A 27,793-nucleotide genomic window follows, 5' to 3' on the forward strand; every position below is an offset into this window, starting at 1 on the left:
CAGGCCTTCCCTGGTGGCCCAGTGGTTGAGAGTTCGCCTGCCAATGCAGGGGACACGGGTTCGTGCCCTGGTCCGGGAAGATCCCACATGCTGTGGAGTGGTTGGGCCCATGAGCCATGGCTGCTGAGCCAGTGCGTCCGGAGCCTGTGCTCTGCAACCGGAGAGGCCACACAGTGAGAGGCCCGCGCACCGGGAAAAAAAACAAAAAAACAAAAAAACGGACGGACAGAACCCTAGGACAAATGGTGAAAGCAAAGCTATACAGACAAAATCTCACACAGAAGCCTACACATACACACTCACAAAAAGAGGAAAAGGGGAAAAAATAATATATCTTGCTCCTAAAGTCCACCTCCTCGATTTGGGGTGATTCATTGTCGCTTCAGGTATTCCACAGATGCAGGTACATCAAGTTGATTGTGGAGCTTTAATCCGCGGCTCCTGAGGCTGCTGGGAGGGATTTCCCTTTCTCTTCTTTGTTCGCACAGCTCCCGGGGTTCAGCTTTGGATGTGGCCCCGCCTCTGCGTGTAGGTCACCTGAGGGCGTCTGTTCTTCGCTCAGCAGGACGGGGTTAAAGGAGCCGCTGATTCGCGGGCTCTGGCTCACTCAGGCTGGGGGGGAGGGAGGGGTACGGACGCGGGGCGAGCCTGCGGCGGCAGAGGACAGAGTGACGTTGCACCAGCCTGAGGCGCGCCGTGCGTTCTCCTGGGAAAGCTGTCCCTGGATCCCGGGACCCTGGCAGTGGCGGGCTGCACAGGCTCCCCAGAAGGGAGGTGTGGAGAGTGACCTGTGCTCGCACACAGGCTTCTTGGTGGCGGCAGCAGCAGCCTTAGCGTCCCATGCCCGTCTCTGGGGTCCGCGCTCATAGCCGCGGCTCGTGCCCGTCTCTGGAGCTCCTTTAAGCTTTTAATCCACTCTCCTCGCACACCAGGAAACAAAGAGGGAAGAAAAAGTCTCTTACCTTTTCGGCAGTTCCAGGCTTTTCCCCGGACTCCCTCCCGGCTAGCTGTGGTGCACTAGGCCCTTCAGGCTGTGTTCACACCGCCAGTCCTCTCCCTGCGCTCCGACCAAAGCCCGAGCCTCAGCTCCCAGCCCCTCCCGCCCCGGCGGGTGAGCACACAAGCCTCTCGGACTGGTGAGTGCCGGTCGGCACCGATCCTCTGTGCAGGAATCCCTCCGCTTTGCGCTGCGCACCCCTGTGGCTGCGCTCTCTTCCGCGGCGCCGAAGCTCTCCCCACCACCACCCGCAGTCTCCGCCCTCGAAGGGGCTGCTAGTGTGTGGAAAACTTTCTTCCTCACAGCTCCCTCCCGTGCAGGTCCCGTCCCCATCCTTTTGTCTCTGTTTTTTCTTTTTTCTTTTGCCCTACCCAGGTACGTGGGGACTTTCTTGCCTTTTGGGAGGTCTGAGGTCTTATGCCAGCGTTTAGTAGGTGTTCTGTAGGAGTTGTTCCACATGTGGATGTATTTCTGGTGTATCTGTGGGGAGGAAGGTGATCTCCGCGTCTTACTCTTCCGCCATCTTCTCCTCCCTCAAAACTTTTAATAGTAACAGTTTAATAACAAACCCTTTTAATAATAATAAGCCCTTTCAAAAACAAAAGTATATGTCCCCAATTTATGGATATTTACTTATAAATCATATACATGTACTACTCTCCTAATGCATTATATCTTTAATTAAATACTCATTAAAATCTCAAGCAGATGAGATGAAAACAAATATTAAAAGGTCAGATATTTTCCTGTAACTGAGCAGGACCCTTTGGGGCTTTCCTGGGACAGACCCCTCCTCCATATCCTCGGCTGCAGCTCCTCTGTGAAATATCTAGAAAATAGTATCTGATGCAGATTTCCTGAGTTTTTCAGATGCTAAAACCACCACCAAATGGAAGAAATTAACTACTTGATGATCATGAGCATGTAGCCCCCAGACCTACTGGCACCTAAGGATTGATAATGTTAACCCCTGTGACACTGCCCTGTTACCTGTTTTGAGCACTAGCTTCGCTGGACTGCTTGTCTAGCACCCTGCAATAAACACTGCACTTTGCCTCACCAAGACCCAGTGTCAGTAGATTGGCTTTACTGCGCTCGGGTGGGCAGACCCAAGTTTGGTTCGGTAACATTCCCACCGCCATTGAATGCTTTTACACAAGCCCTAGATGCACGTGCCCCACTTTGCAGCCCCTTCCCCAGGCCCTGCGGTCCAGCTGCATCTTGATGCCAGACTTCTCACAGCATCAAGCTCATGAAGCACAAAATAGAAAGTGCTACAGCAGAAGGAAAATGCTAACCCCTCAGGTAAAAATAACTCCCAACACTCTGCGACTGAGACGCTGCACCTCTTCCCACCTCTTATAAAGGATTAATCTTAGTAGAGATTTCTCAGCAGAAGAATTCAATGGAAAAGCTTTGACTATTCAGACTGAAAAGAACTAAGTTTCCCATAAAGAGTCACTCTGCCCTGTGTAAGCTTTCAGGCTACAGTCACATTGTACTTGATAAACCAAACTGTTTTGTTCTCTGCCACAGAGAGAAAGGCAGCTTCAGATGTGAGTGGAGAAGAGTGTTGGAAGGTTGCATGGCGTTCTGGAAACAGAAGACCTCTGCATTCAAATGCCCCTCTCTGTATCTTACTGCTTGAGTAAGTCAGTCATTTAACCTGTCTGGTTCGTAGATTCCTCAGCTCTTAAATGGGAGTAACAGCATGTGTATATGACATGGCTTATCTGTAGCTTGCAATTCAAACATGACATTCATGGAGGTAAACGTGCTCTATAAATCATAAAATGCTATATAAATGAGAGGAAATAAAAACTTGTGTCCTCCTGTCGTAAACACAAAAGCCGAATAATTGACAGAGTAACTTACATGTGCCCTTCTGGAAAAATCAGTATGCAACTGGAAATCTTAAAGTCCACTCCAGACCCTTTGAGACATGCAGGTTTGATAAGCCACTGCTGTGATTCGCAATCCCATAGCTAATGCTATTTTGACTGATGTGATGACTCCACCTGTGGATTTGGTAGCCACTGAAGTAGATTTCATATAGGGGTCATATATGCATCCCAGCAGTGAAGGCGGGCAGGACAAGGGAGCTATGACAGTCTTAGTGGAGGTTCGGAGGCTGTGGCCTCACGAGGTCAAGTGTGGCCACCACCTGATTCTGTGGAGAACCCTTCCAGACCTTTCTGTTCACTGGACATGCCAGCAGCATGACTGAGCACTTTGTCTCAGTAACAAATGAAAGCAGTATCACTGGATAAGCTTGAAAGCTTAGGGGCCCTAACCCCAGTCTGAAGCCCCTATGTCTGGGAAACACAGGTCCTAGATGTTCTCCATAGATTAAGTCATTGAAGATAACTTACACAAACATTTTTAAAGCTTCAAAATTTATTGCTGTACATTTTCGCATAGCATTTACTATGGAAATACTAATAGTGCAAATATTTATTTTGGACTTCGTAGCATTTGAGGGATCACAAAGCTTTTTGATATCTTTTGCAATCATTTATGAAGATCTATATTGTTCAACTTATTTTAGAAATTCAAACAAGTCATCTTCTATTCAAAGAGATTACATAATGCTTTCTAGATCTCCTCTCTAGCACAAAAAACTACCCCGGAAGCCGCCAGGGGCATCCCTTTCTGTAATAATACATACGTCTTGCAAGATTTTTCCAACTGCAAGACGCTTTGTTCACTAATTCATTCAACAAGTATTTATTGACAAACTGTTATATGCCAGGCACAGCGCTAGGCTCTGGGGACATGAGGATGAAAAGATGCAATCTCTGCCTTCACTGTGCTTACAGTCTAAAAGTAGAAACAGACATCCAAACAATTTACAATACAATACAGTAAAGTGCTTCCGTGGAGGTATTGACAAAGTGCAGTGGGAATTTGGAAGGGGGGGAAAAGAACATCTGCCTGGAGAAACCAGGGACAGCTTCAGAGGAGGGAGCTGTGACTTGACCAGTGCTCAGGAATTGGCCATGTAGACAGGCAGGCAAAGGGAACGACAGGTGCAAAGACACAGAGGCCCAAGGGGCACTTCAAAGGAGCAGGTGATGTGGTTTTTCTTGAGCCGAAGGTGCAGCGGGGACAGTGCAGGATGAGCTAGACAAGGAGGCAGGCATCAGATCGTGAAGAGGCTTTTGATCATTTGTCCATTTATTCAACACGCACTTATTGAGTGCTCACTGTGTGCCAAGCACTAGGCTAAGCGCTGGGGTTATAACAGGGAACAAGACAGACACATCCTTGCCCTCAGGGAGCTTACATTCTAGTAGATAGACAGACAAAAAGTCAACAAATAAATAAAATACAGATTTAGAAGATTTCTACAAAGGAAATAAACAGAGTGCCAAGGCAGAAAATAAAGTATCGCGGGTATTTATAAAGTGGAGGGTTATCAGCGAGTGCCTCTTGGAAGTGACATGACACCTGCAGAGATAACAGCGAGAGCGCCCGCTCCAACGATGCGCCAGGCACTGTGCTAACACTTGACAAACAGTATCTCCTTTAGTCCTCACAACGACTCTATGAGGTAGGTATTATTATTCCTATTTCACTGAGGAGGAACAGGCTCAAAGACATTAAGTAACCTGACAAGTCACACAAATGGCAAAACCAGGGTTTGGACACAGGTTCTCTCCATTTCAAAGTGCTCCTTCTTAAGCATGATTCTAAACTGCATACACGGAGAAGTGAGGAGTTTCGAGCAGGGAAATGATAAGGTCACATTTGCTTCCAGGACCATTCTGATGACTACATGGAGAAAAAGAAGGAGGGATGGAGAGGGAAGAAGGGCAAAGGGACAGGTGAAAAATAAAAGGAAGCCGCTGAAAGAGCAGAGGAGAGGAAAGGAGGCAGTGGGTGCAGGAACGGAGAAGAGATGTAGATGAAGGTGTGAGAAATGTGGTTAACAATTCTAGCAGGATTGATGGGCTATTGGAGGCAAGGGGAAGAGTGGCATCTGGGATCACTCCTGGGCTTCTGCCTTGGGCAACTGGATCAGATGATTTGCTTTTACACAAGTTAGGGAATGCAAGATGGTGGTAGGTCTGGGGGATAAGAGGATGCATTTATTTTTGGGCATGTCCCGCAGGTGTACTGGGAACACCTGGACTTATGGGATAGTTCCCAGCTAGACACCATGTAACGGCTTTCAAACCTTGTTCTCTACCTGAGCAATGTATATAAGGACAAAAATCAAAGTTTTGTACGTGTGTGTTTTTCCTTTTACAAAATTTGTTTATAAAGGCATGTACGTCTTGGTTGGGTTGCTTTGTGAAAAGAACATATGATCACCAAGGTGAAGTTACCCCAAGCTTGATTACAAATGAAGACTCGTGAACTTTGAGGAGTCTAAGCAAAGCCTTTGGACATTCATTCTAACTAGTCATAATAGCTCTTAAAAAGAAATCAATATTATTGTTAACTTCCCACTGCCACCCCAACGGGGACAGTGGGGAGGGCCCAGAGCGGGCACCCTCTGCCACTTGTCTTCCCAGAGTCTGCAAGTATCTCTGCTTCTTTGCCAGCAGGATTACTCTGTGGAAATAGGTGGCCTAAAGCCCAGAGATCAAAGTTGCATGGAAATCAGGAATTCCAAGGTGATATCTATGTAGTTTTGCATAAGGTCCAGAGAGACAGCAGCTCAAACCTAGCCAGTCATATTGCTTTCACTGTTTTCTTTTCTTTCCCCTCCTCGGAAACCGGAAGGGTGCTGGAGGTAGTGATAAAAAAATGTACAAGTGACGTTTAGAGGGGTTTGGTCACGTCCTTGATCACATCACATCTGATTTTGAAAGAACTCAGAGTTAAGAAGTGCATAAACCCTTCGTACAGAAAGAAAACATGTTTGCTCTATTTCTCAAAATGTACTTAAATTTGCTTACAACCACTCCCTCCTTTCTTTGGCATCAGATTACCTTAAGTATGTTTTGATTTTTAAAACTCATTTCTCAATGCTATGCCAGTTTTAGTAATTAGATATCAAGGAATTTAACTGGTAATGAAGTTAACGCTTGTGAGTTTCAACAGAAAAAAAGATGTTAATACTTTGGAGGCCGGGTGGTAATTAGCAAAGTATTACAATCTGGTTCATTAAGCAACTCTGCCCAGAAAAATGCCTCTCTTTGTGGCAAAGGGTCTGACCTGCACCTGTTAACTCTGTAAGCCAGTAGACACTGGAAAATGTAAAATGTTCTAGAAAAACAGACATGGACTTCCAGTAACATCTGAAGCGCACCTGTGTACCTAACTCATGCCCATGGGAAGAAAATGCCTTATTTTTATAGAACCAACAAAAGTACTCGTTACAGGCAAGGGGAAAAAAATTACCCATGCTACACAACAACTTATAATTCTGCTGAAAGCAGCGCAATTGTCATGATATCCAGAGGCACACTGCAAATGTATGAACTATTTGCTACTACCTCCATTTCAAACCTAAGTCCCAGGGATCACAGTTGAATGTGAACCAGGAATCCTAAGGAGGGGCTATGTATTGTTGCTCCTTAACAGAAAGAATTCCAATCAGTCTGTGAATAGAATCATTTATTTGTCTTTACAGTGATGATGGAAGAATGTACAGGTGTCCTCTTTCAATAAAGTATAAAAATCTGTTTATATACAGTGAAGTCACGATAAGCTTTCATTGGGAAATTTATTTGGTAACTCCTGATCCGTTCATATTAAAATTGCGGGGGAGACGAATATTTCACGTTAAGTGCTACATTTCCAGTAGATTGCACCTGGCATGAAAAGCTCAGCTTCATCTTCAGGGTCCTGCTTGACAGATATTACAAAAGGCTAATTTTAAGTCCTGGGACTCAAAATAAACATCATTTTTGAATAATAGATATATACATCAAAAATACATCTAAAAAGGCATTGGTTAGTGCTATTAAAAAGCTCTATGTGCTTGGGTGCATTGTTTTCTTACAGGCGAAACCCAGTGGAAACGTTTTTGTTCAATTCTAGGAATTTTCTCTTGGGGAAAGTCGGTCGAAAGTTACCTGTAAGAAAAAACAAACAGACTTAAGTAATTCAGTGATTTCTCAGGTAAGGTCAGCAAAACTTGGAAAAGCAGTTAGAGGCCAAATTTCACTTAGAACAGGATTTTTAGAGCCTGATAGCATTTAGTTACAGCACTTTGTACATAAAAAGTGCTCAACATTTCCCTTCATTGTTACAAGTGTTTTATTTTGAAAATAATCCTTAATACTCACTTCATTTTCAAATAAATCATATGTATCCCTTTGTATGCTTATGAAAATATTTTCTATCATTAATTAAATCAGCATAAAAAGAGAAATCACAGGGCATACAAATGAAGAAAACATAACAGACGTAGCCAAATCCAAACATACCTTTTTAGGAAAATTTCAAACAATGATTTATTTTATTTCACAATAATTTATTTTACTTCTCAGAATTTACAGATGATAGAAATGTACTGCAGTTTTATTACTGCTTAACTTGGGTGAAATGGTACCGTGCAACTGCCAATTCAACTGCTTATGTATGTGATACTCTAGCTCATCTATAGTTAAACGTTTTAACACTTTTGTTCTTATAGTTTTCTTCTTCTTGCAGTCACTCCTAAAATGTTTGATAAGCTGGGCACTCCTCTTGAGTGTAAAATCTTAAGTGACACAGCAAACCTCAACCTGCTATTGACAGTGTGTGTGTACACACACACACACACACACACACACGGGCACACGCACGCACACGCGCGCACGCACGCCTGCTCGCCCCGACCAATAACAGCCTCAGCTCCGTCCTCCCTGTGTTCCGGCAATCTCTGGAGCAGATTCTGGCGGGAGGAACACACGCAGAGGTGGGCTGAAACCACAACTGAGCCCCAGGGGCTGTGTGACTAAGGAAGCAGAGCTGAAATCTCTCCTTGTGACTGCACGAAACTTGGAGTTACACCTCCGCTGACAGCTTCCTAAACTCTGCGCCTGCCAAATATATATATACATACAAATTAAGGTCCATTTTGCTAATAAGGACCGTCAGAAAGAGCATTCATGTCATAATGCGGTGAACAGACCTAAATAGAACCGCATGTTACAGGTTCCATCTCTTGGCAGCCATGTGAACTTGACCATGTCCCACTTTAGTCAAGCTAAGTCCTACCTATTCCACAGGTTATTATGAACACCTAATTAAGTCATGTGGCAGTGCTCTGGTTTATTAAACACTTTAGGTGTACGTGGGGGGCTAAATTAGTGATTTAGGTAAATTTAATTTTGATAATTAAGAAGTACATCTAAATCTTCCATAACCTACAAGTCTAATAGCCTGGTCTAATAATACCATTCTCAAGTTTAGAATATGATACACGTAATGCAGATCTCCCCCTAGCACCATGCCAAAGTGATGGCTACTCTTAAAACTTTAATCCCTCAACTTTAATTAGTTTATTCGTGCATTAACCACAGGCTCGCTTACATAGATTAGGGTGCTGCCCTGACGTCAACCTGCAAAGTAATCTGCAAAGTGAGTGAGGGTCCCGTAAAACCTCAACTACATGACCCTTGATTATTCTAAATTGTTTTCAGGAAAAAAGTCTGAAAAACAACAAAAAGCTCTGGAGAAGAAGAGGGCTTTCCCAGAGTCGGTTCTGATGTGGTGCAGGCGCAATGGTCCAGATTCCCACACTGCACTGAAGTCTCTGGAGAAAAGAAACACGCTGCAGACTTGCCTCTGAGAGACTTTACACACATTAAATATGCTCATCAAAGTCCATAAAACACATCCTGATCGGAGTGGAAAACAAGATGCAGTGTCAACACGGCATCTTCCTGTCCTCAATATGGAAAACAAAACAAAACCACTTAAAATAGCACTGAACTCGATGTAAAAGGTTCTGCGTGGTCAGGAAACTGTGTGACCGAAATGTTGCTGCTGTCCCTGACTATGTAAATGGAAGACACTGTGATTATTACCTGATCTGTGTCACTGTGGCATGGGCCACTCCCTGAATTAAGACAAGGCACTGAGGGGAAGGAAAGACTGTGTTAACAATGAATTCATCCCCCCTGCATGCAACACCCTCAGTATGACCCTCTGAACAGGACCCCTCCCCATCCATCCAGTGGCTCCGGTTGAACACCTAGAGTCATTCGTCCCACTCTCTCACCCTCACTAACAGTCACCCAGTCAAGTCGATTCTACCTCCAGATACACCTCAAATTGGCCTTTTCCTCTTTTTCTCCACGTCCGCTGCCGAGACCCTCGTGAAGCCACCATCACCTCTTGCGGGACCACGGCAGCCTCCTAACTGGTCTCCCTGCTTCTAAGCTTTCCTTAGAAAGGACATCCTTTTTCACGCAGCAGCCGTAGGGACCTTATAAATACGCACATCTAATCGCTTTACGCAGCCTTCAGTGGGTTCCCAGTGGTTTCAATGACGAAGCTCAGAATCCTTAACAAGAATCCACAAGGCTCACCAGGATTTGATGCGTCTCCACACTTTCTAACCCTCCCCAGAATTCCTACATGCCAACCACAGTGACCTTTCCTTTGCTCCTTAAAGGAACTGAGTTGTCCCTGCTATTTCTTTGGATGAGAACCGTTTCCCCCTAACTTCTCCTGCTCACTCCTACCCACCTTTCAGGCTCACCGTAAATGCCACATCCCCAAATTCCTTTTGGCCCTCACATCGCATTAGCTCCCCCGCCAGCGGCTCTCCCAGCACCTTCATTTTCCCTTTATCACACTGATCACAGTTGGTGATCATACAGCTATGTGAGCATCTGTTTCATACAACTGTATGGTAAGCTCTGTGAGCGCGGGGGTGTCCCCAGGACCCAGCACTGAATGCAGGACCGACTATGAGGACGAGGTGTGAGGGGCAGAGACGGGCTCGAAGGGCGCCACGGGGTGAGACTCCCACTCGCTCCGCTCGCTCTGCTTCTCGGCCCATCCCTTTCTCCTTCCCTCCCAACGCCACCACCCACCGCTCAGTTTTGCCTTCAGAGGATGCAAATAAATAATTGGCTTGGGGGTGGCAGAAAGACATGGCCCCCAAAACGAAGCAGGATAGAAGTTGGGAAGCAAGATGCCATATAAACCCTTGGAGACGGGAGTGTAATCATCTGAAGAGAATATGTACCCGATGGAACAGAGACTGTGAGACTCCTACGTGAGTTCAGGACCGGTTCATAATTTGTACTTTTTAAGGTAAATTATTTATCCTACTTTAAAATGTCCTTCTCATTCTCCCTGCACCAAGTCTGTGCTAGAGAGAACAGAAACGGAGGGAAAAAAGGAGGGATTTTGGCCAACTTTGTGACCATAATTTTACAGAGGGGACAACAGACCCCAGAGAGCTACTGTGGTAGAGGTGATGGCGCCTTCATCTCCTGCAGCTGCTTCTCCCTCCCTGGCAGAGTCCTTTCCTCCTCCTTCTGCTTTTCTCTAGTGACACCTTGGAGACCAGATCCCTTGCAAGTGGCTGCAGGGGTGTGAACATCTTCACATAATGAGAACAAAAGGATGCCACGCTTATATGGTCCTTCAATATAGAGGGGCCAAACAACAGCACATGCACAGGATTTGCAGACGAGAAGGCTTTGTGGGCACTGCTGAATCAGGCGACAAGGGCAAAAGCGAGGAAATAAAAGACCTTAAGTTCCACGTCTCTCCGGTGTTGCTTTACCTGATGCTAATCTTAGGCTTCATCTCCACTGTCCATTTCAATGCCCATCTCTTCCGTATCAGCAGCTCGTGACAAGATGTCTGCCATCAGTGCTTCTTCCAATTTCTTACGCACTTGTTGTACTCGCTCTTCCTGTTTCCTTTTTAAAAACAGAGTAAAAAGATACTAATAATTTGGCCAGTACTGGAACAATGAAGCTGCCGAAATGGTTTATCTTTACTTCAAAGTCATGAAAATTCCTGAGAAACATACATTTCCTTCTCTTTATACTTTGCAAAAGTTGCTTATACCCTCACAAAACCAAGTCACATGGGGAATGAACTCTGTCAAAAAGAGGGACATTCAGACAGGCAGATAGCCCTCGTCTCACAGAGAATTCTGGCAGGAGTAGATTTATTTCAGTGACCTTTTCTACAACTTCACAAACTTCAAATATGTGAAGATTCAGGGTTATTCCTATAAAGGATAATTAGAAATAATTTAAAAGCAGGGAAGGAATACAGAAAATAAAGAAGGAGAAGAGATTTGCTCAGTGAAGCACTGAGAAAGACAGAGGAGGTGGAGGCATGATGAGCTGGGATCTCGCTGCCACTCTCTGCTGTGTCAGGGGAAAGGTAGCTGGAGTTCTCCCTGGGTTCCCCTTCCTGCTGGGAGCAGGCCATCAGGAAGGAACCAAGACCACGTGATCCTGTACACCAGGGACAGGGAATGAAAAGACTCTGGAACTGAGATGAGCTGAGTAGGTTAAGAATATGCCACAAGTTTCCCTGTGTCTTGGGGACTCTAAAGGAACCTCAAAAGTGAGAGTTAATAACACCGAGTCATAAAATAGTTCAGAACCATTAGGTGAAAAGCAAAGCACAGGAAGAAAGGCTACTGGTATACAATTCATCTTAAAAAAGCAGGAAAAAACGGAGACTAGCTCCTTGACAGGGCAAGAGAGGGATTCCTGAAACAGTTCTAGCAAATGAAGATGGTAAATAGAAATTCGCCTCCAGAACCCAGTGGAGAGGCAATGGTTGAAGACACAAGGGAAGGGACAAGACTGGCTAAGTAAAAGACTTAGAACAAAGCAAGAAAGAGAGAGAGGCAAAGGCCCAGCTGGGAGGATGAGCCTTGATTAGAAAACAGGACGAGTCACCTCCTGAGACCAAAGGAAAGGTGGTTAGGATGGATACAGAATGGGAGACGGAGCAGCCCTGGGACAAATAAGAGACGCAACAGGGAACACTGATGGCTCTACTGAAAGAAGTGATATTCTCCATCAACAGTGGAGGAAGACAAATTGTAACAATGCCCCAAACCTGGGAAAGCAGAAGGAGCAATGTTCCAGAAGACTCCACTAAGATGCCCTGAGTATTCACCCCTTGGGCACTCAACCAGTTGTAAAGTCGTGTTTACTGTAGTCTAGTCCCCACGTCTCTCTATCTCATGAGACCATGTCCAAGGTAGTAAGATTAACATATACGGTGTAAACACAGAAACTTTAGACCTCATCTTTACTAAACTCTAAAAATAGCACAAAGAGATAAAAGGTTTGGACTTATACATTTTAAATGAATTTTCAAAAGGAGGGGATCTGTCACTGAATTAATCGAGCTCTGTAGCCTCGATCATATTAACAGAAACTGAAGTTCAACCGATTTTCATACAGTGGAGCACAGTCATAAAGAACACAATGTTTAGTTCTTATACAGTTAGCCCTGCCACTGGCTCAGTGACTCCAGCTTTATGATAAACGGCTTATCAGTCTCATGGCAGTCTCTCATGCCTAGTAACAGAGTATAAGAGTCTACACAACTGCCCTAAAGTCACCCCATCAGGAAGACAAAGAAAATGGAAGGAATGGTGCTTTGGGCTCGAGAAGTATATCTGAAACTCTTGACACTGGCCACTGTTTCTCTTTTGTCTTGAGCACTGCTCCCCTCATTTATGAAAACTGAAATTAAAGCATCTGCTGATGTGGTAGGCAGAATTCTAACACAGTCCCCAAGATGTCCCCACCTGCTCCTGCTTACATTCCTAGTACAATTCTCTCCCCTAAGGGCAGGCAGAACTTACGAATATGACTGAGCTATCATTCTATGATTAGGTTACTAATAACTGACCTTGAGTTAATCAAAAGGGATTATCATAGAGGGCCTGATCTAATAAGAAGAGGCTTTAAAAGGGGCTGGGCCCTTCCAGAAAGAAGCAGGAGAGGGGATATTAAGGGAGCCATGGGGCAAGGAAATGCTGGCAGCCTTTAACTGCTGTGAACGGCCTCATCCCACAGCCAACAAGAGAACAGGGGCCTCATTCTTACAACTACAAAGAAATGAATTCTGCAACAAACTTAGGAGGAGCCCAAGCTCCAGAAGGCCTGCAGTTCTACCGACGCTTGGATTTCAGCTTTGTAAGACCCCGGGAAGGGAATCCAGTCTTGCCTGTCCCAGACTTCTGACCGACTGAACTGAGAGCTATAAATAGGTATTGTTTTAAGCTGTGAGGTTTGTGAGAACTTGTTACTCAGTATTAGAAAACAAATACACCCGTGGGCGAAAACAGTATCAAGACTGATGAAAATATATATGCTTAACGTTGAGATTCTTAGTTGAAGGTTTAATACAGACAGATTATTGGCTACCCAATTGGAGAAAGGGTAACAATTCCATTTGCAGTCATGTATTTTGAACCTGTACTAATTCAACAAGAAATGTTTGCTTAATAATTTCTGTTATGACAATGAAATCAAATGGACAATTTGCTAGACAAGTTTACCCTAAAAGGAAAGCATCCAGATTTGGCTTTGAGACAGCTTCCTCCACTGTCAAAAGATCTGGTGTTGAAGCCGTCAGCATTCCCAAGACATCACTCAGAGAACCTCAGTTCAACCCCCATAATGACCTGGAGGAATCCCTGCTGATTAACTGGGCACTCATTCCAAGACAGATAGGAACTTGTCTCCTGAGTAATTTCCTTCCTCCAAGGTAAGAATTGTCCAAAGAGCAAGTTGATTCCCTTCCTTGATTTTACATTTTGTTTTTCTTAAAAAATAACACTGATCGTAAATTCTATGTAATAAAGGCATCTGAATGCAACTTTGAACCATTCTACATCTTTGCAAAAGGAACCACTTTAAAACCCAGGAAAGGCTTTCCAATTATAAACCTAGCTAGACTCAGGCATTTAAAAACATTCTCATGCCAACTTTCATGGATTTACAAAAAAAATACAAATATAATACATATTTTTTAATTCAAAAGTGCCTTCTGCCGGTTTGGTCTAGGAATAATACTCCAGTAAAGCTTTCTGGTTTATATTCAGAGGATAGAAATAGTGAAGTGTACACACTGCCCTATATTTAAAGAAAATACAGTATACTACACAATCATTCTAGAGTAATAATACTGAAGTTCATAAATCCCATATAAGAATTTCTTTGTGGTCTTAAATATCTGGAATAGTTTTGTTTCTCTTGAGCAATGGTTTGCTTATACTCCTTGGGCATTATCAATCTGAGCTATATGTCTTCCTTTCCAAATTTGCTGCTAAAAACCTAATTTGTGGCCCAGCCTCAGAAAGAGTAAAAGATGTTAAAAGATGCACCTTGTGTCCGCTCCTCATTTGCTTTGTCTTTCTTCTCATTTGCTTCTTATCTGGCTTCACTGTGTGTGTGTGTGTGTGTGTGTGTGTGTGTGTGTGTGTGTGTCTTTGGAGTCACCTTAAATTTTTACTTGAAACAGGTTTAAGTAGAGATAAATAAATCTCTAAATTGACCTTAAGTGAGGTAAATATAATCAAGATGAGTAAACTGAATTTTGAAAACACAACTGAACTTAAAGTAGCACGGCAATGAACTGCTACTGCAGACAAACCCATGCAGTCAGCAATCACAAAGGGCATAACTGAATGAAGGGGTTCTTAGAACAGAAAGGCAGAACCCCAGATTTCACAAGACACTGCAAAAATGATGTGGACAGAGTACAACTGATCTGTCCTTTGGACATCATCGTGATGATATGCCTTATACACAGCACTGCTACCTTTTTCAAGCATGTATTTGTTTTAAATGTTCTCTATCACCTTTCATTAGTTTCACAAAAGCTCCTTCTGATTGATTCATCACTTACTAGATGTGCCACGGAACCTAACAGGCAGTATAAAATGTAACAAGTGTAAAAGACAAGCTTTTGAAGCCATGTTAAGCTGCCTTACCTAATGTCTTCATCTGTGACAATGAAAGCCTTGCAGAGGGGTTGAGACGTGTTAAGCCAAACAGCGGGGTTCTTTTCCACAGCAGCGGAGACTTGCCCTGTGATCGGTGCAGAGCTTGTGTGCAAAGCACTGGCAACAGCAGATAAAAGGGTCTCATCATTACTACCTGGACCAACTCCTGCAATTAGAAACATATATGAGTTAAAGGAAATTTCTAGATGTGCTGAGCAAACCTTAGGTAACCTAAAACAACTGATATCTTTCTATTCATTTGGGATCAGCTATTTAAAACTGACACAAGCCAAAGCAGCAAAGGGTAATGGTGTATCTATTTACTTATTATACACCAAAGAATTAACATTAAAGAAACAATAACAAAAGACCTGAGTATTATAATAAAACTTTAACATAACTTAAAAATACATTTTCCAAAGTATTAAACTTTTTAAAAGTTGGCTACATTTCCACAAGCAAGTTCAATTATTTTAATATCTAAGTCCCTTCTAAGGTCATATTACACTCCAGTATCCCTATTAATGTGTCCCTAGGATCCTGGAATAGTTTCCCCTGTAGCTGTTTAACATTCATTTCTAGCCATATCTCAAAACTTATCTTTCTTGTGCAGGGATTTCAAAGGAAAAGCCAATGCAAGTATGCTGTACCTGCACCTTTAACAGCTTTTTCAAATACCTAACAAAATATCCAAATTAACAGAATTAAAAACTGCACACCTTGACTACATGTAGGAGACTGGAACCATGGCTACATTTAAGTGCATTGCTTAAAGTCCTAAACTTGTTAAACCAGTTAAAGCAATAATTTCCAAGAGCATAGAGGGATGAGACAATATTCTAACCATGAATTATGAGGATTTTTGAGCAATCCACAATGTATCAAGTTTTAGAAGCCAAAGTTCTAATACTTGAAAAATAATGCTTCTCTAGAAGTTGGAATTAACATATGATATGACAAGCACACCAGCAGCTGAGCTCTCCACCCCAGATCCCACTCACTCCTGTCACTGGACCAACGGGCATCTGCTCCCACTGCTACTTGCAGCAGCAGTTTGTGGAGGGAGAGGCAGAAGGAGAGCTGTTGGCTGCTCTTTTGATAAGAGGAGGACAGAAAGAGCATGTGCTGGGGCCAGATGCTGCTTTGAGCAGGAAGCTTGGGACATCCTATCATTCAGCTGCATTTGGTTCTAAAAGCAGAACATGCGTTAATTTACATGATGAACCTAACTAACCTAAAGCCAAAATGTACATGCAGAAAAAAATCTTAAGTAAGACACTGCCCTGACGCATCCCTGCAACATACAAGCTTTTCAGGTACATTTCCTCTGGGTTTACTAAAACCCAAGAGGTACCTCATCCAGCAAGGCATACAGTCCCCAAAGCAAAGACTTGTCTCAATCATGTCTGACTCCACTGCATCTAACACAGAGCCTGGCACATAGTAGGTACTTCTCATCTGAACTTGGATAATACCTTGAAGACCTTTAGGTAGCTCCATGGTTTTTATAATTTGTTCAGTTACATCTGATGCACTAAGTCCTTGTAGCCTCTTCTCCCAGAAAAGCTGTAAGGCAAAACATCACTGTTAATAGATACATTCTTGGGACAAGAAAGTAGCGCATCGATGCTGTTGAATAATGAAATTGAAATCATTTCAGTAGTTTCCTAATTTCCCCACTTTTTCCTTACAAAAAGCTAAATGATATTCCAAACATGACTTCAACACATCATAATTCTTTCAAGTTATATTACTCAAAAACTTTTGTTATTCTATGCAACCTATTCACTTGTTACATACAATAGATATTTATGTGCTATGTACTATATATAGTCCTTTATCAGGTATCTTCCAAAGAGTGTAACTTGAATTTTTTAAAGATTCATTTGGCATGAAAATTTAATGTTATAATTTACCAGGAAAGAAGAAAACTATATTATGTAATACCTCTTAATCCAATATTGTTTGGGAAATAACTCCTCCATCTACGTGATTTTTCCAAGACACTGAAGTTTAGCCCTTTAGCATACTTTAAGGGGAAAAGGCCATTTTTTAATGGAAACTTGCCTAAAATGTCTTACATACTTCCTTGCTTTTTAAACAGGATGTAATGTTCATGAGTGACTCTCCTCCTGTTGCACAAAGCCTGGGTCGCCTTAGCCACTCGGGGGCCCCAGGTCATCCTTCTGGCACCAGTGAGCACACTGAAGTCTCTTCACACCCTCTGGGGCTAGTGAGGTACGCAATTGCTTATTCAAACACTAAATGGTCCAGGACAGTTCTGTTTGATTTTATACCCTTCCTACACTTACTTCTCTCTCCTAGTTGGCTATTACTTCTCACTAATATCATTCATCCATTCGACATTTATTTATTGAGCTCCTACTACGTGCTGTGCTTGTCCTGTGGATGCAACAGTAGATAAGATAGACAGTGTCTTTGTCCTTAAGCCTCATCTCTTTTCTAGTCTGCTTCGTATTTACTACAGCCCAAAAAACAGATAAAGGAATTCCTCAGGATTCGATATACCTGTCTTTAACCCTGGATACCCAGGGCCTGTCATGTGGTAAATACTGAAAAAATATTTGTGTGAATGACTGAATGTGGGAGTAAATGGACTCAGAATCAGGATCTTGAGGGACACACAAACCCAAGTTGAGAGCCCAGCTATAGATGTATGACCCTGGACAAGTTCTATAACCTCCAGAGTTTCAATTTCCTCTTCTGTAAAATGTGGCAGCAATAACTATCACATAAGATTACTGTGGAGATTAAATAAAGCAATATATGTAAACACCTGTCACAGAGTAGGAATAAGGTTCATTACATTTACTTTTAACAAATTTTGACCACTCTGAGGGCTCTTCAGGCTTATATTCTAACTTCAGGATATATGAAAAGTATCAATCGCCTTCCAGACAAATGAAAAGATACAGTAAAATACTTCTATTTATGGCAGAACAATAATATGTTAGATTATATAATAACCACAATGCTAGCACCAAGAGTAACCTGCTTCACTGTCCTTTGAAGACCTCTGGTATATGGTTAACAGCTCCTTGTATCTCCACACAAATTACATCAGCAGCAGAATATATGGTCAACACATATGAGGACATGAATATATCAACCGTCATGAGAAAAATAGTTAGGTGAAGGTAATAATTAATGAATGTGATAAATGTCTCAAGACAGTCTGCCTGCTTTTCCTCTTTGGGGAAATAACAATCATCTATGCTTTGAATATCACAACTACAGGAAAAAAACAAGAAAAACGAAAGTGCAGTTAATTCCTAATGAAAAAGCATACAGAGGGAGTCAGTGAATATGAGATTAGTAAGTGCTTTTATAATAAAATTATATATATATATAATTTGTAAAAATAACACTGCCAAAAACCAAGTTTGAAAACCTTGTACAGAGATGATTACTAACAAATTACACCTAAAAATTCCAACTCTAGATAGCAAAAGTTAAATTGTTTACCCTCTATAATTTTTAATGTTTAAATTCCTATTTATTTGAAGGAAAAAAAATTTAGAAAGAAAAATTTTACAGAATAAATCTTGGATTGAGAAACAAGTGTACAGCTCTAGATTACAAATCCTGGTACCACTACGCGTCATCTGATAGCCCTCAACTAAATGCAAAGTTGAAACTGAAAGGTTGATGAGCTCTTTATAAATGAAATGCTTATGACATGAAAATGGAGATACATGTATTTATGAATGTGTAAGTGTGTATGTGTGTATTTCTCCCTGCCCCTACCCACCCTGAGAAGTGGGGAGGTAGTGGGAAAGTTCAGAGCAGGAAAGGAGGCTAGTTTGAGAAAAGAAAATATTTAACTGGTCAGGGGTACCACTGCCCTCCTCTCCATCCTGTCCACCATGCGTTCAAAGCTAACAAGCTTGCCTAGGTTCCATGAGGACTGGAACTATCTTCATGAGCTAGATGTCTGTTTATATTTCAATATGTCCCTAACTCACTTTCTCTACACCCATCTTCTCAGGTTCCTGCTTGTTTTGTTTTGAAGAGGGGGGATTCTTTGTACTTTAAAATATGTTTAAAATTTATACTGAGCAGGCATTATGCTAAGTGAAGTAGTCCAGTCTTTTACATATTGTATGATTGAATTTATATGACATCCTAAAAAAGAAAAAACTATAGGGATGGCTGCCAGGGATTAGGGGTGGAGGGAGGGTTTCACTGCAAGGGGTTAGCACAAGGGAATTCCTTGGGGTGCTGGAATTGTACTCTCTGTTTTTTTTTTTATAAACATAAACTTTATCCCGCTGATACAATTACCATTTTTTTTCCCAAGCCAATTGCTCAAGGAATGATCAACATGCACTATCTCCATTCTCCCAGGCCCAGTTCAACTTTGTTACCCCACCCCCTATTCCATGAATTTCCATTAAATTTACTGTTAAAACTTAGTCAGCTCTTCTCACCAAGTTCAGTGGCCTTTTCTCGTTATCTCTGGTCACTTTATAGCCCTGAATGCTTTGGAGGGGTGCAGCGAAACGGAGAGGTCTTCCTCTGCCTGAAATTAAAATTTCTGATCTACTCATTTATGTATTCCATGTGTTTACTAAGTGATTAACTGTGGTAATCTAGAGTTCTTTTTACTGAATTTCCAGTAGAAATCTAAAGACGGAAATGTCGAAAAGATGAATCTCCCTAAATTTGTAAGGAGTCCCCCACTAGGACAGCTGTCTTCTCCACCATACTTTCATGAACACTATTGCTTTCATAAATCCTAATCTACCCAATGAAAATCTGATTTCACCTGCCAAATCCAATAGTTTTCATGGCTTAACCTTGCTGCCTTGTGTGAGGTCAAATAACCAATGTAAGACTTTTAAGGATCTAATATTTGGAGAAACTCCCTAATGTGCTATCCCTCTCAGTTATTACATCCCTTTCTAATCGCCACTAATCAGACCCTCCTCTGATATCATGTTTTCTTTGTCACCCTCCAGTATATAAGAGAACTGGATAGCTCCCGTGTGTGCATCACTTTATATTGCCAACGATCTGGGCAATGCCCTATCCAACAAGCCAGTTGATAGAGAAGCACAGGACGTGATTAAAAGTTGTCCCAAACGAAAAAGAGTGCCTAAAATATCACTGACAGGGGCAGTGCAGCTTTGGAGAAACCATCTTACTAGAAAGTGGAGTCCATCTCTACACCTTTGCTCCTCACATGAATGTAGGAAACACCTCTATGACATCAGTGGAAGCACGGCTGCAAGTACTTTATCTTAGAGTCCCAGAGGACAAGCATGATGATGTGTTATAACTAGGACTTTGGCAGACTCTTTCAACATGCCTTACAAATGATACCCAAAGATGAGGGTGAGGAAGAAATGGGGGTGTCAAATAATTGCTCATATCATACACAAACACACATCCCAATTCTGATGTGCTGGGATGTAAGGCTGATCATGTTTATTAGGACTGTCCTCCATCACCCTGAGCTTAATAATACGTACTCTGAAGGGATCTGTGCTCTTCGGAGGAAGTCAGAACAGAAGGTTTTATTGGAAAAAAGCAGTAGAGAATCCATCCAAATTACAGATACTCTTTTAGTGCCCATTATACACAAAGCACTTTGCTGGGCACCAGGGATAGTTATTAGGATAACTGGCAATCAGGCAATCACTGCCGTCTGGCTGCTTACTGTTTGGTGAAAAACTAGCAAAACTCTATGAGGTAGACTGTAATAATTGCAATAATGAAGATACAAAATTAACTTCCAATTTGGGAGAATCTGGAAGGACTTTTAGGAAGAGTTAGCATTCGAAAAATGTATAAGAATTCTATAGAAGAGGAAAGACTACTCCAAGCCAAGGAAATAGCTTAAGCAAAGGCAGGGGAGTGAGACAGAGAGTATGGGCCAGTATTTCTAAATGGTTTTTATACACAAGAATAACCAGGGTGGCTTATTTTATATGCATGTTCTAAGACCTCAGCCCCAGAGATTCTGTTCAGTAGGTCTGGGGTTAGAGAGCTGGCTTTTATTTTATTTTTTTAACCAGTGTCTTAGGTGATTCTGATGCAGGCCGGGGATCTCAGTTTGAAAAAGGCTGGTCTGATCTGTGCTGAGAGAATGGCAGGACACACACAGGGCTGTGTACACTGATCACCGAGACCCCCGAGTTATTCCTGATTCTACCAGAAGATAAAAAACACATCATGCTATCCTCTCCTCACAGAGAACAGGAGGAAGATATTTGCCTTTCTATTTTTCACTGCAGGAGGACGTGTGTCGAAGTATATTTAAGAGTATACCAAATTATTTAGGTGTAAACAGAAAAAGGGCTTGCCCAAAGTTCTGTTTGTGCCCAGGCATATCCTCTTGGTGGAATAAGAGGAGGAGGATGACAACTCCCACTTACCCACTGAGCCCTTTCCTTCAGCCTGGCACTGTGCTCAGGACTTTACATACAGTAATTCGGTCTTCCCTACAGCATTTTGAAGAAGACATCATTGGTCCCACCTACAGTAACTCACCAAAGGTGCACAACTAGTCAGCGGTGCAGCTGGAATTAAAACTCAGGTCAGTGTGATTAAACAGTCCTGGTCTTAACAGTAAAAGCTCTGGAACAACACTCACATGCATGGCTCTGTGCTAATAGTAACAGGCCTGAGACCCTTGTAGTCATGAAATCAAAGGCAGATGAAAGATCAGTAGCTGCTAAGAAAATTGTCAAGTTGCTCTTAATCCATTTACCAACTAAGTAATGCTGTGTAAATTGCCCACTGTAGGTGACTGGTGCCGACGCCTGCCTCCTCCTCATGTAGAATTAAGAGGCCTGGCCGTGTAATGTATTTTGGCTAAAGCTGGCACAGGGTTTCAAGATGATATCAAGGGACATCCCTGGTGGTGCAGTGGTTAAGACTCTGCACTCCCAATGCAGGGGGCCTGGGTTCGATCCCTGGTCAGGGAACTAGATTCCACATGCATGCCACAACTAAGAGTTCTCATGCCACAACTAAGGAGCTGATGAGCCGCAACTAAGGAGCCCACCTGCCACAACTAAGACCCAGTGCATCCAAATAAATAAATAAATAAATAAATATATATATATATAAAAAAAAATTTTTATTTATCTATTTATTTATTTTTGGCTGCGTTGGGTCTTTGTTGCTGCACATGGGATTTCTCTAGTTGCAGCGAGCGGGGGGCTACTCTTCAATGTGGTACACAGGCTTCTCATTGCAGTGGCTTCTCTTGTTGAGGAGCATGGGCTCTAGGCACGCAGGCTCAGTAGTTGTGGCTCACGGGCTTCAGTACTTGTGGCTCACGAGCTCTAGAGCACAGGCTCAGTAGTTGTGGCGCACAGCATGTAGGATCTTCCCAGACCAGGCCTCGAACCCGTGTCTCCTGCACTGGAGGATGGATTCCTAACCACTGTGCCACCAGGGAAGTCCCCAAAATAAATAAATATTAAAAAAAATATATGTGGGGTAGCTCACATGATAAAAACCAAAGAATTGGTATAAAATATATTCTCTACAAATTACTTTCTTAGAATTAATCGCAAATATCAATGACACTGAACAACACATTTTTTATTTGGTGGATAAAAATTAAAGACAGAAACCCGTACTCCAAGAAAACTCCTTCAGATAAGTCACATTAACAATGGAGTGTTAGCTCCAACAGATGTTTCATAAAACAGGAGAGATGGAGTGATTTATGAAGCTTATAGAATGGAAGACTTTTGAGTTTTTTTCTGTAAGAGTACTTTTTTAGGTTACTTATGCGAATACCTATTTCTCATGAACACAAGGAAAAGCATCTAGATCAAACACACATTTTCATCCACCATTATATTTAATTTGAAAAGCACTGTGTAGTGTTTTAAAAGAATTCACTGATTAAAAGAAATTGACCTCCTATGTATACTCATGACCTCAACTTGAGAGTCAACTGGACAGTAGGAAGACTGAACTTCTGAGTAGCTGAGTGAACGGGACTGGCCTTCAGAGTCAGACGGACCTAGGTTCAAATCCATTCTTTGTCATTTACTAGCTTTATAAACTTAGACAAGTAACATAGCCCGTTTCAGCTTCCTACCCTATGGAATGGGACAATAAAAACAATCTCAAATGGTTATGGACACTACATGAGGAGGTTTTATAAACACTTGAAGATAACCCATAGAGAGCAAGTATCAGTTTACTACTTAGTTTTACCCACGGCGTCTAGCACACTGTTCATCACACAATAGTACCTAGTAAGTAATTGGTCATCTTACTAAAATTAACAAATATAAACACAGCAAAAAGAGCTCGGAAAGGTGCGTGTTTACAAAGGAAGACTGAGACATGCATTCCGGTCTGCCAGTCCCGCCCAGATTTTCAGCGGGGGGCCTTCTTGCTACTCTAAGTATCTTAAAACCCTTCCCCTTCCTTTTCTCATCCAAGCCAGTTTGCGCCCCTCCTGGGCCCAAGGTTGGCTGGGAGAACTCTGGTAAGCTACACAGTTTGCAAGGCCCAGTACAAAATGAAAATGTGAGGCTCTTGTTCCGAAAGTTATTAAGATTATTTCATGATGACAGCACAGCACTTGACCAGGCACGGGCCCTAGTAAGGAACTGCTCAGGTCACATGCCCAGGAAGCCAGAGGGATGGTAACTACCGTGCCGGGTGGAAAGGAGGAGAGACCAGCAGAGACAGGAGACCCCCGTGCCGTGTAGCAGTACTTAGGGAAACGCTGTGGTATAATCTCATTCTGTGAATTCCTTAAAAGTAGCAGGGCAATAGAAAATTGTTCTGGCCGGATCTACGCAATAACAAAGGAAACTTCCCCTCACTCCGCGTCAAAACAGCCCAAGGATTTCTCTTCCCTCTTGTCACTCCTCATTTGGAGGACTGGAGAGAGGACCCCTGCCAAAGCCTCTGCGACTGAGCTGTACGGTAGGAAGAAGGGAAGCCCAGGGAATGAGGAAACCATAATGGGGAAGAAGGACAGAAGCCTAAAGAGGGATGAGAATTTTGTTCTATTTAAAGTACAGTGAGTGGATAACATGGAAGCTTTTCATTAAGATTTCCTGAAACTGTAATTTTCTTGTTATTTTTACTCCATCTATTTCCATCTTGTGATGATAGTAGAGCCCTTAGAGAAACCTCAAAAGGCTATGAGCTTGTTTCAAGAACAGAAGGTAGAAAAGAATCTGGAAACAAACGACATTTCTGTTCCTCAGTGAAGCAAGAAGGCAAAAATCTCAAACCAGTCGCAGTAGCCTAGAGCTGAGTTTCTCAATCTTGGCATTACTGACGTGTCAAGTTGGATAATTCTTGGTTCTCAATGTTTAGCGACATCCTTGGTCTACACCCACTGGATACGAGTAGCACCACCCCAGTTATAACAGCCAAAAGTCTCTAGACACTGCCAAACTTCCCCAGGTATTTGGGGTCGGGGCGGGAGGACAAAATCAGGTCTGGCTAAGAACCAGGGGTCCAGAGAAAGAGAAAGGGGAGAGGAGACAGGAGGTTTACAGTGGCAGGGGCCCAGATCTCACAGCTGAGACAGAAGGGAGACCCTCCCCTGGCATATGCATCACCACACCAGCCCCTTTCTTGACTTTCAAAGAGTCTCTATCCCAGCTCTCCATTCCCGGGCCTTACGAGAACCACACTAAGTGGCCTGGAGCTGGGTGCCTCTTTCGTCACGGCCAGACAGCCAGGGGGTGAGTAAGATAAAGCAGAAGTGGGAGAAACACTTCTTACCTTAAGAGTTGAAAATTGAACACACTTCCTGATAGAAACATGGTTATAAACAGTAATTATTTTTAGTAATTCAGACACACTTTAGATTTAATCGTCTTTTATGGGCTGGTCTAGGACACTAGAACCATTTATAATATTTCTATTGGAAGATGTGGAGCTCCAAATGACTGAAACACGACATCTTATATCCCAACCTGTAAGTTGAAAAGCATCTGTGTGTACAGATTTTAGAGGGAGTTCTCTATTATTACCACAGGATCAGAGACCATATGTATGTGCAAAGATGTCACTGACTACTGAGAAAAACACAGCTCCATTCAGAATGACTTCAGGTGTTCAAATATAGGTATGGTAACAAAATAGAACCATGGGTTGATCTTGAACCTTTTAACTTCCACAAATTCTTAGTATGTAGCTATCAGTGGGGCCTGGCCAATATTAAATTAAAAGTCCAGGGAAAAAGCATCCCGCCAAACTGAGCCATACAAAAACTTAAAACTTAGATCTTCATATAATTTTCATATCTTGTCTTAAATTACATCTTCCCTTCCCTTTTGAAATTATAATCTCCATTAGAAAAAATCAAACTGACTATATAGAACACACTGAGATTTCAATAATGAAACTAAATTCATCTAAAACTGCTATATATCCAAACTTCTATTTCTTATTGCTCATTTTAAATACCACAAGCTGAATATTAGCTCCAAGCCAAGAAGCCTGTAATAATTGACTCCACAGCTGACTAGAAACACCAGCAACTGAAGCCTAAAGGCCCCGAATTTCTTCAGTTACCCTCCCTGCCCCACAGATCGCCCCTGGACCATTTCGCCCTTCCTTTACTTTTCTCCTGTCTCAGAGGAATAAGTGTCCTGCTGTCTTTCCGACAGCTTCTCTACAATGATGCTTGGTCATATCTTCTCCTGCCTCCTTCTGATCCCGCCCATCAATTTAAAAAGTCCTCCTCTCACACTTTCCATGTTACCCCTTCCTCTCCTTGGAATTCTTCCCCTGAAGTGACAGATACACTGGAACATGGCTAACATAAAAAGTGTCCTTATTTAACTGCATCTCCCTCAAACCATCTGTCTTCCTCCTTCCACCAGGAGAGAAACTTTCTTATTTCCTCACCTTCCATTCATTCTTTCCTTCTAACCTTGACTCTACTCCTACTATTATATTAACACTGACCTGCCCAAAGTCACAGTAACCTTCTAATTACCAAATCCAATTCCTGATTCAAGCCTCCTTTGCCCTACTTCACTGTTGCCACTGCCTGCTGTCAGAAGACTTATGGAAGTCTGCCTTTTATGATGCTTCTCTGTATGCGTCTGTATTTTCTATTACTGTTAGGCAACAGATTGACAAAAGATTTCTAACAAAACAAAAGACTTCTAACAGTAATTATCAAAGAAATAAGACTATAAGCAATTTTTCTAATAAAAACAAATATTTAAAATGTATGAGATGAAATACACCAGGACTTCCCTGGTGGCGCAGTGGTTAAGACTTCGCACTCCCAATGCAGGGGACCCAGGTTCAATCCCTGGTAAGGGAACTAGATCCCACATGCATGCTGCAAGTAAGAGTTCACACACCACAACTAAGAGTTCGCATTCCACAACTAAGGAGCCCGCTCGTGTGCCTCAACTAAGGAGCCAGCAAGCCACACCTAAGGAGCCCTTGAGCTGCAACTAAGGAGCCTGCCTGACACAATTAAGATCTGGCGCAACCAAATAAATAAATAAATATTTAAAACAAAACAGAACAAAACAAAATAATTATCAACATTAAAAAAAAAGATGTAATATACCTTTTAAAGTATTTGAGCACAGAAGTGTTAATACTTTGCAAAGTAGAAGAACCAAAAGTTACCTTTAAAATGTAACCATTTTATGAATTTTAACTTGCACAGTCTTCATCTCTCTCAAGAGCATGATGTGAGACACTCAAATTTCATGGGATGAATTTGTGGCTAAGTACAGGGAATACAGGGTAACAGGAAAACCACCGGTTTGGAAGTTTAATGCTTTGGTCCTGACTCAACCATTAAATAGATGTGCTGTCTTAGGGAAGTCACTTAATCGCCTTTGGATGTATCTTCACTAGTAAAATAGAAGTACTAATAACTGCCTTATCTACCTCAGAAGATAAACACTGATATAAAACGAGGAAGTTCTTTGAAAACATAAAAATTTTATTGTATTGTTTAGAATATTTTCCAACGTTAGGATTTCATAAATTCGATGAATATCTTATTCACTTTTCTAAGGCTTTTGCTAAATCTAATCAAAGAACAAAGGATCTCGTCATGTATTTGTAGACTAAAGCAAAACCCCAAAAATGTACTTTATATTCAGTGATTCATGAAAAGCTAAATATGCAAGACACTGGGTTAGGGCTACACAGAAGAACAATGTTTCCTGCCCAGAAGGAATTTGCTGTCCAGTTTATAAACTGCTCTATTTCAGATCAACCCCATATGATATCTGAGTTGCTAGTTTTGGTCAGCAAAAACAACAACTTAACTTAAATACCATGGCCTGCAAACATCAAAAGACAAACATGAGATACCCTTTTATTTTGGGGTAGTGGGCTAGGAAGAAAGGGCTAGATAATGACAAGAAAATTATTATGTAAATCAAGGAAAAGCTTGACTCATGTGGCTGTGCAAACTACAGTGAGATCACTTGTGAAGGCAAAAGATAACAATTTGGGCTGGAGAGGATGGAAGGATGAAGCAAGAGGCAGTAGAGCTGAGGAGGATGGAGGTGCAGTAACCGTCCGCTGCAGCTGCTCGTCTGAACTCTGTCATGAACGCCACTTCACTTACACAAAGTTGGTAGGTAATACTTGCCAAGTACCTGAAAAGGTGCTGTTACCCTAAGATAACCATGGAATAAGAATACTTGCTCATGAGGCCTATAAGTTTTTCATGTGTTACTCCCACAGGAAAAGTTGTAACAATTTTCTTATTAATATGTAAGTCCATATAAGGATGTAGCTATGTTCCTTTATTTCTTGTATGTCACATTTCCACACAGTTGAAATTATTTGTTCAGTGTTTGTTTCCCTTATTAGATTGAAAGTTTTATAAGGAGAGGATGCATGACTGATTTGTGTGTTTGTACAGCACCTGTAATAGAAGCAACAATATACTC

At 42.1% G+C, this 27,793-nt stretch overlaps 1 protein-coding gene across 1 annotated transcript in view; it reads right to left on the bottom strand.

The window, feature by feature from the left end:
- Positions 1 to 3,382: 3,382 nt before the first annotated feature.
- MBD2 (methyl-CpG binding domain protein 2) overlaps positions 3,383 to 27,793 on the bottom strand; it is a 79,746-nt gene continuing 55,335 nt past the window's right edge. The window contains exons 4-7 of the mRNA XM_082668444.1: positions 16,367 to 16,457; positions 14,880 to 15,057; positions 10,683 to 10,821; positions 3,383 to 7,026 (exon numbers count right to left, since the gene is read on the bottom strand). Of these exons, the coding sequence (XP_082524570.1) occupies positions 10,695 to 10,821; positions 14,880 to 15,057; positions 16,367 to 16,457 (396 nt within the window). The 3' untranslated portion in view covers positions 3,383 to 7,026; positions 10,683 to 10,694. The remainder of the gene's footprint in view (positions 7,027 to 10,682; positions 10,822 to 14,879; positions 15,058 to 16,366; positions 16,458 to 27,793) is intronic.

Source organism: Grampus griseus (assembly GCF_964374135.1).
Source record: "Grampus griseus genome assembly, chromosome: 12".
NCBI lineage: Eukaryota > Metazoa > Chordata > Mammalia > Artiodactyla > Delphinidae > Grampus > Grampus griseus.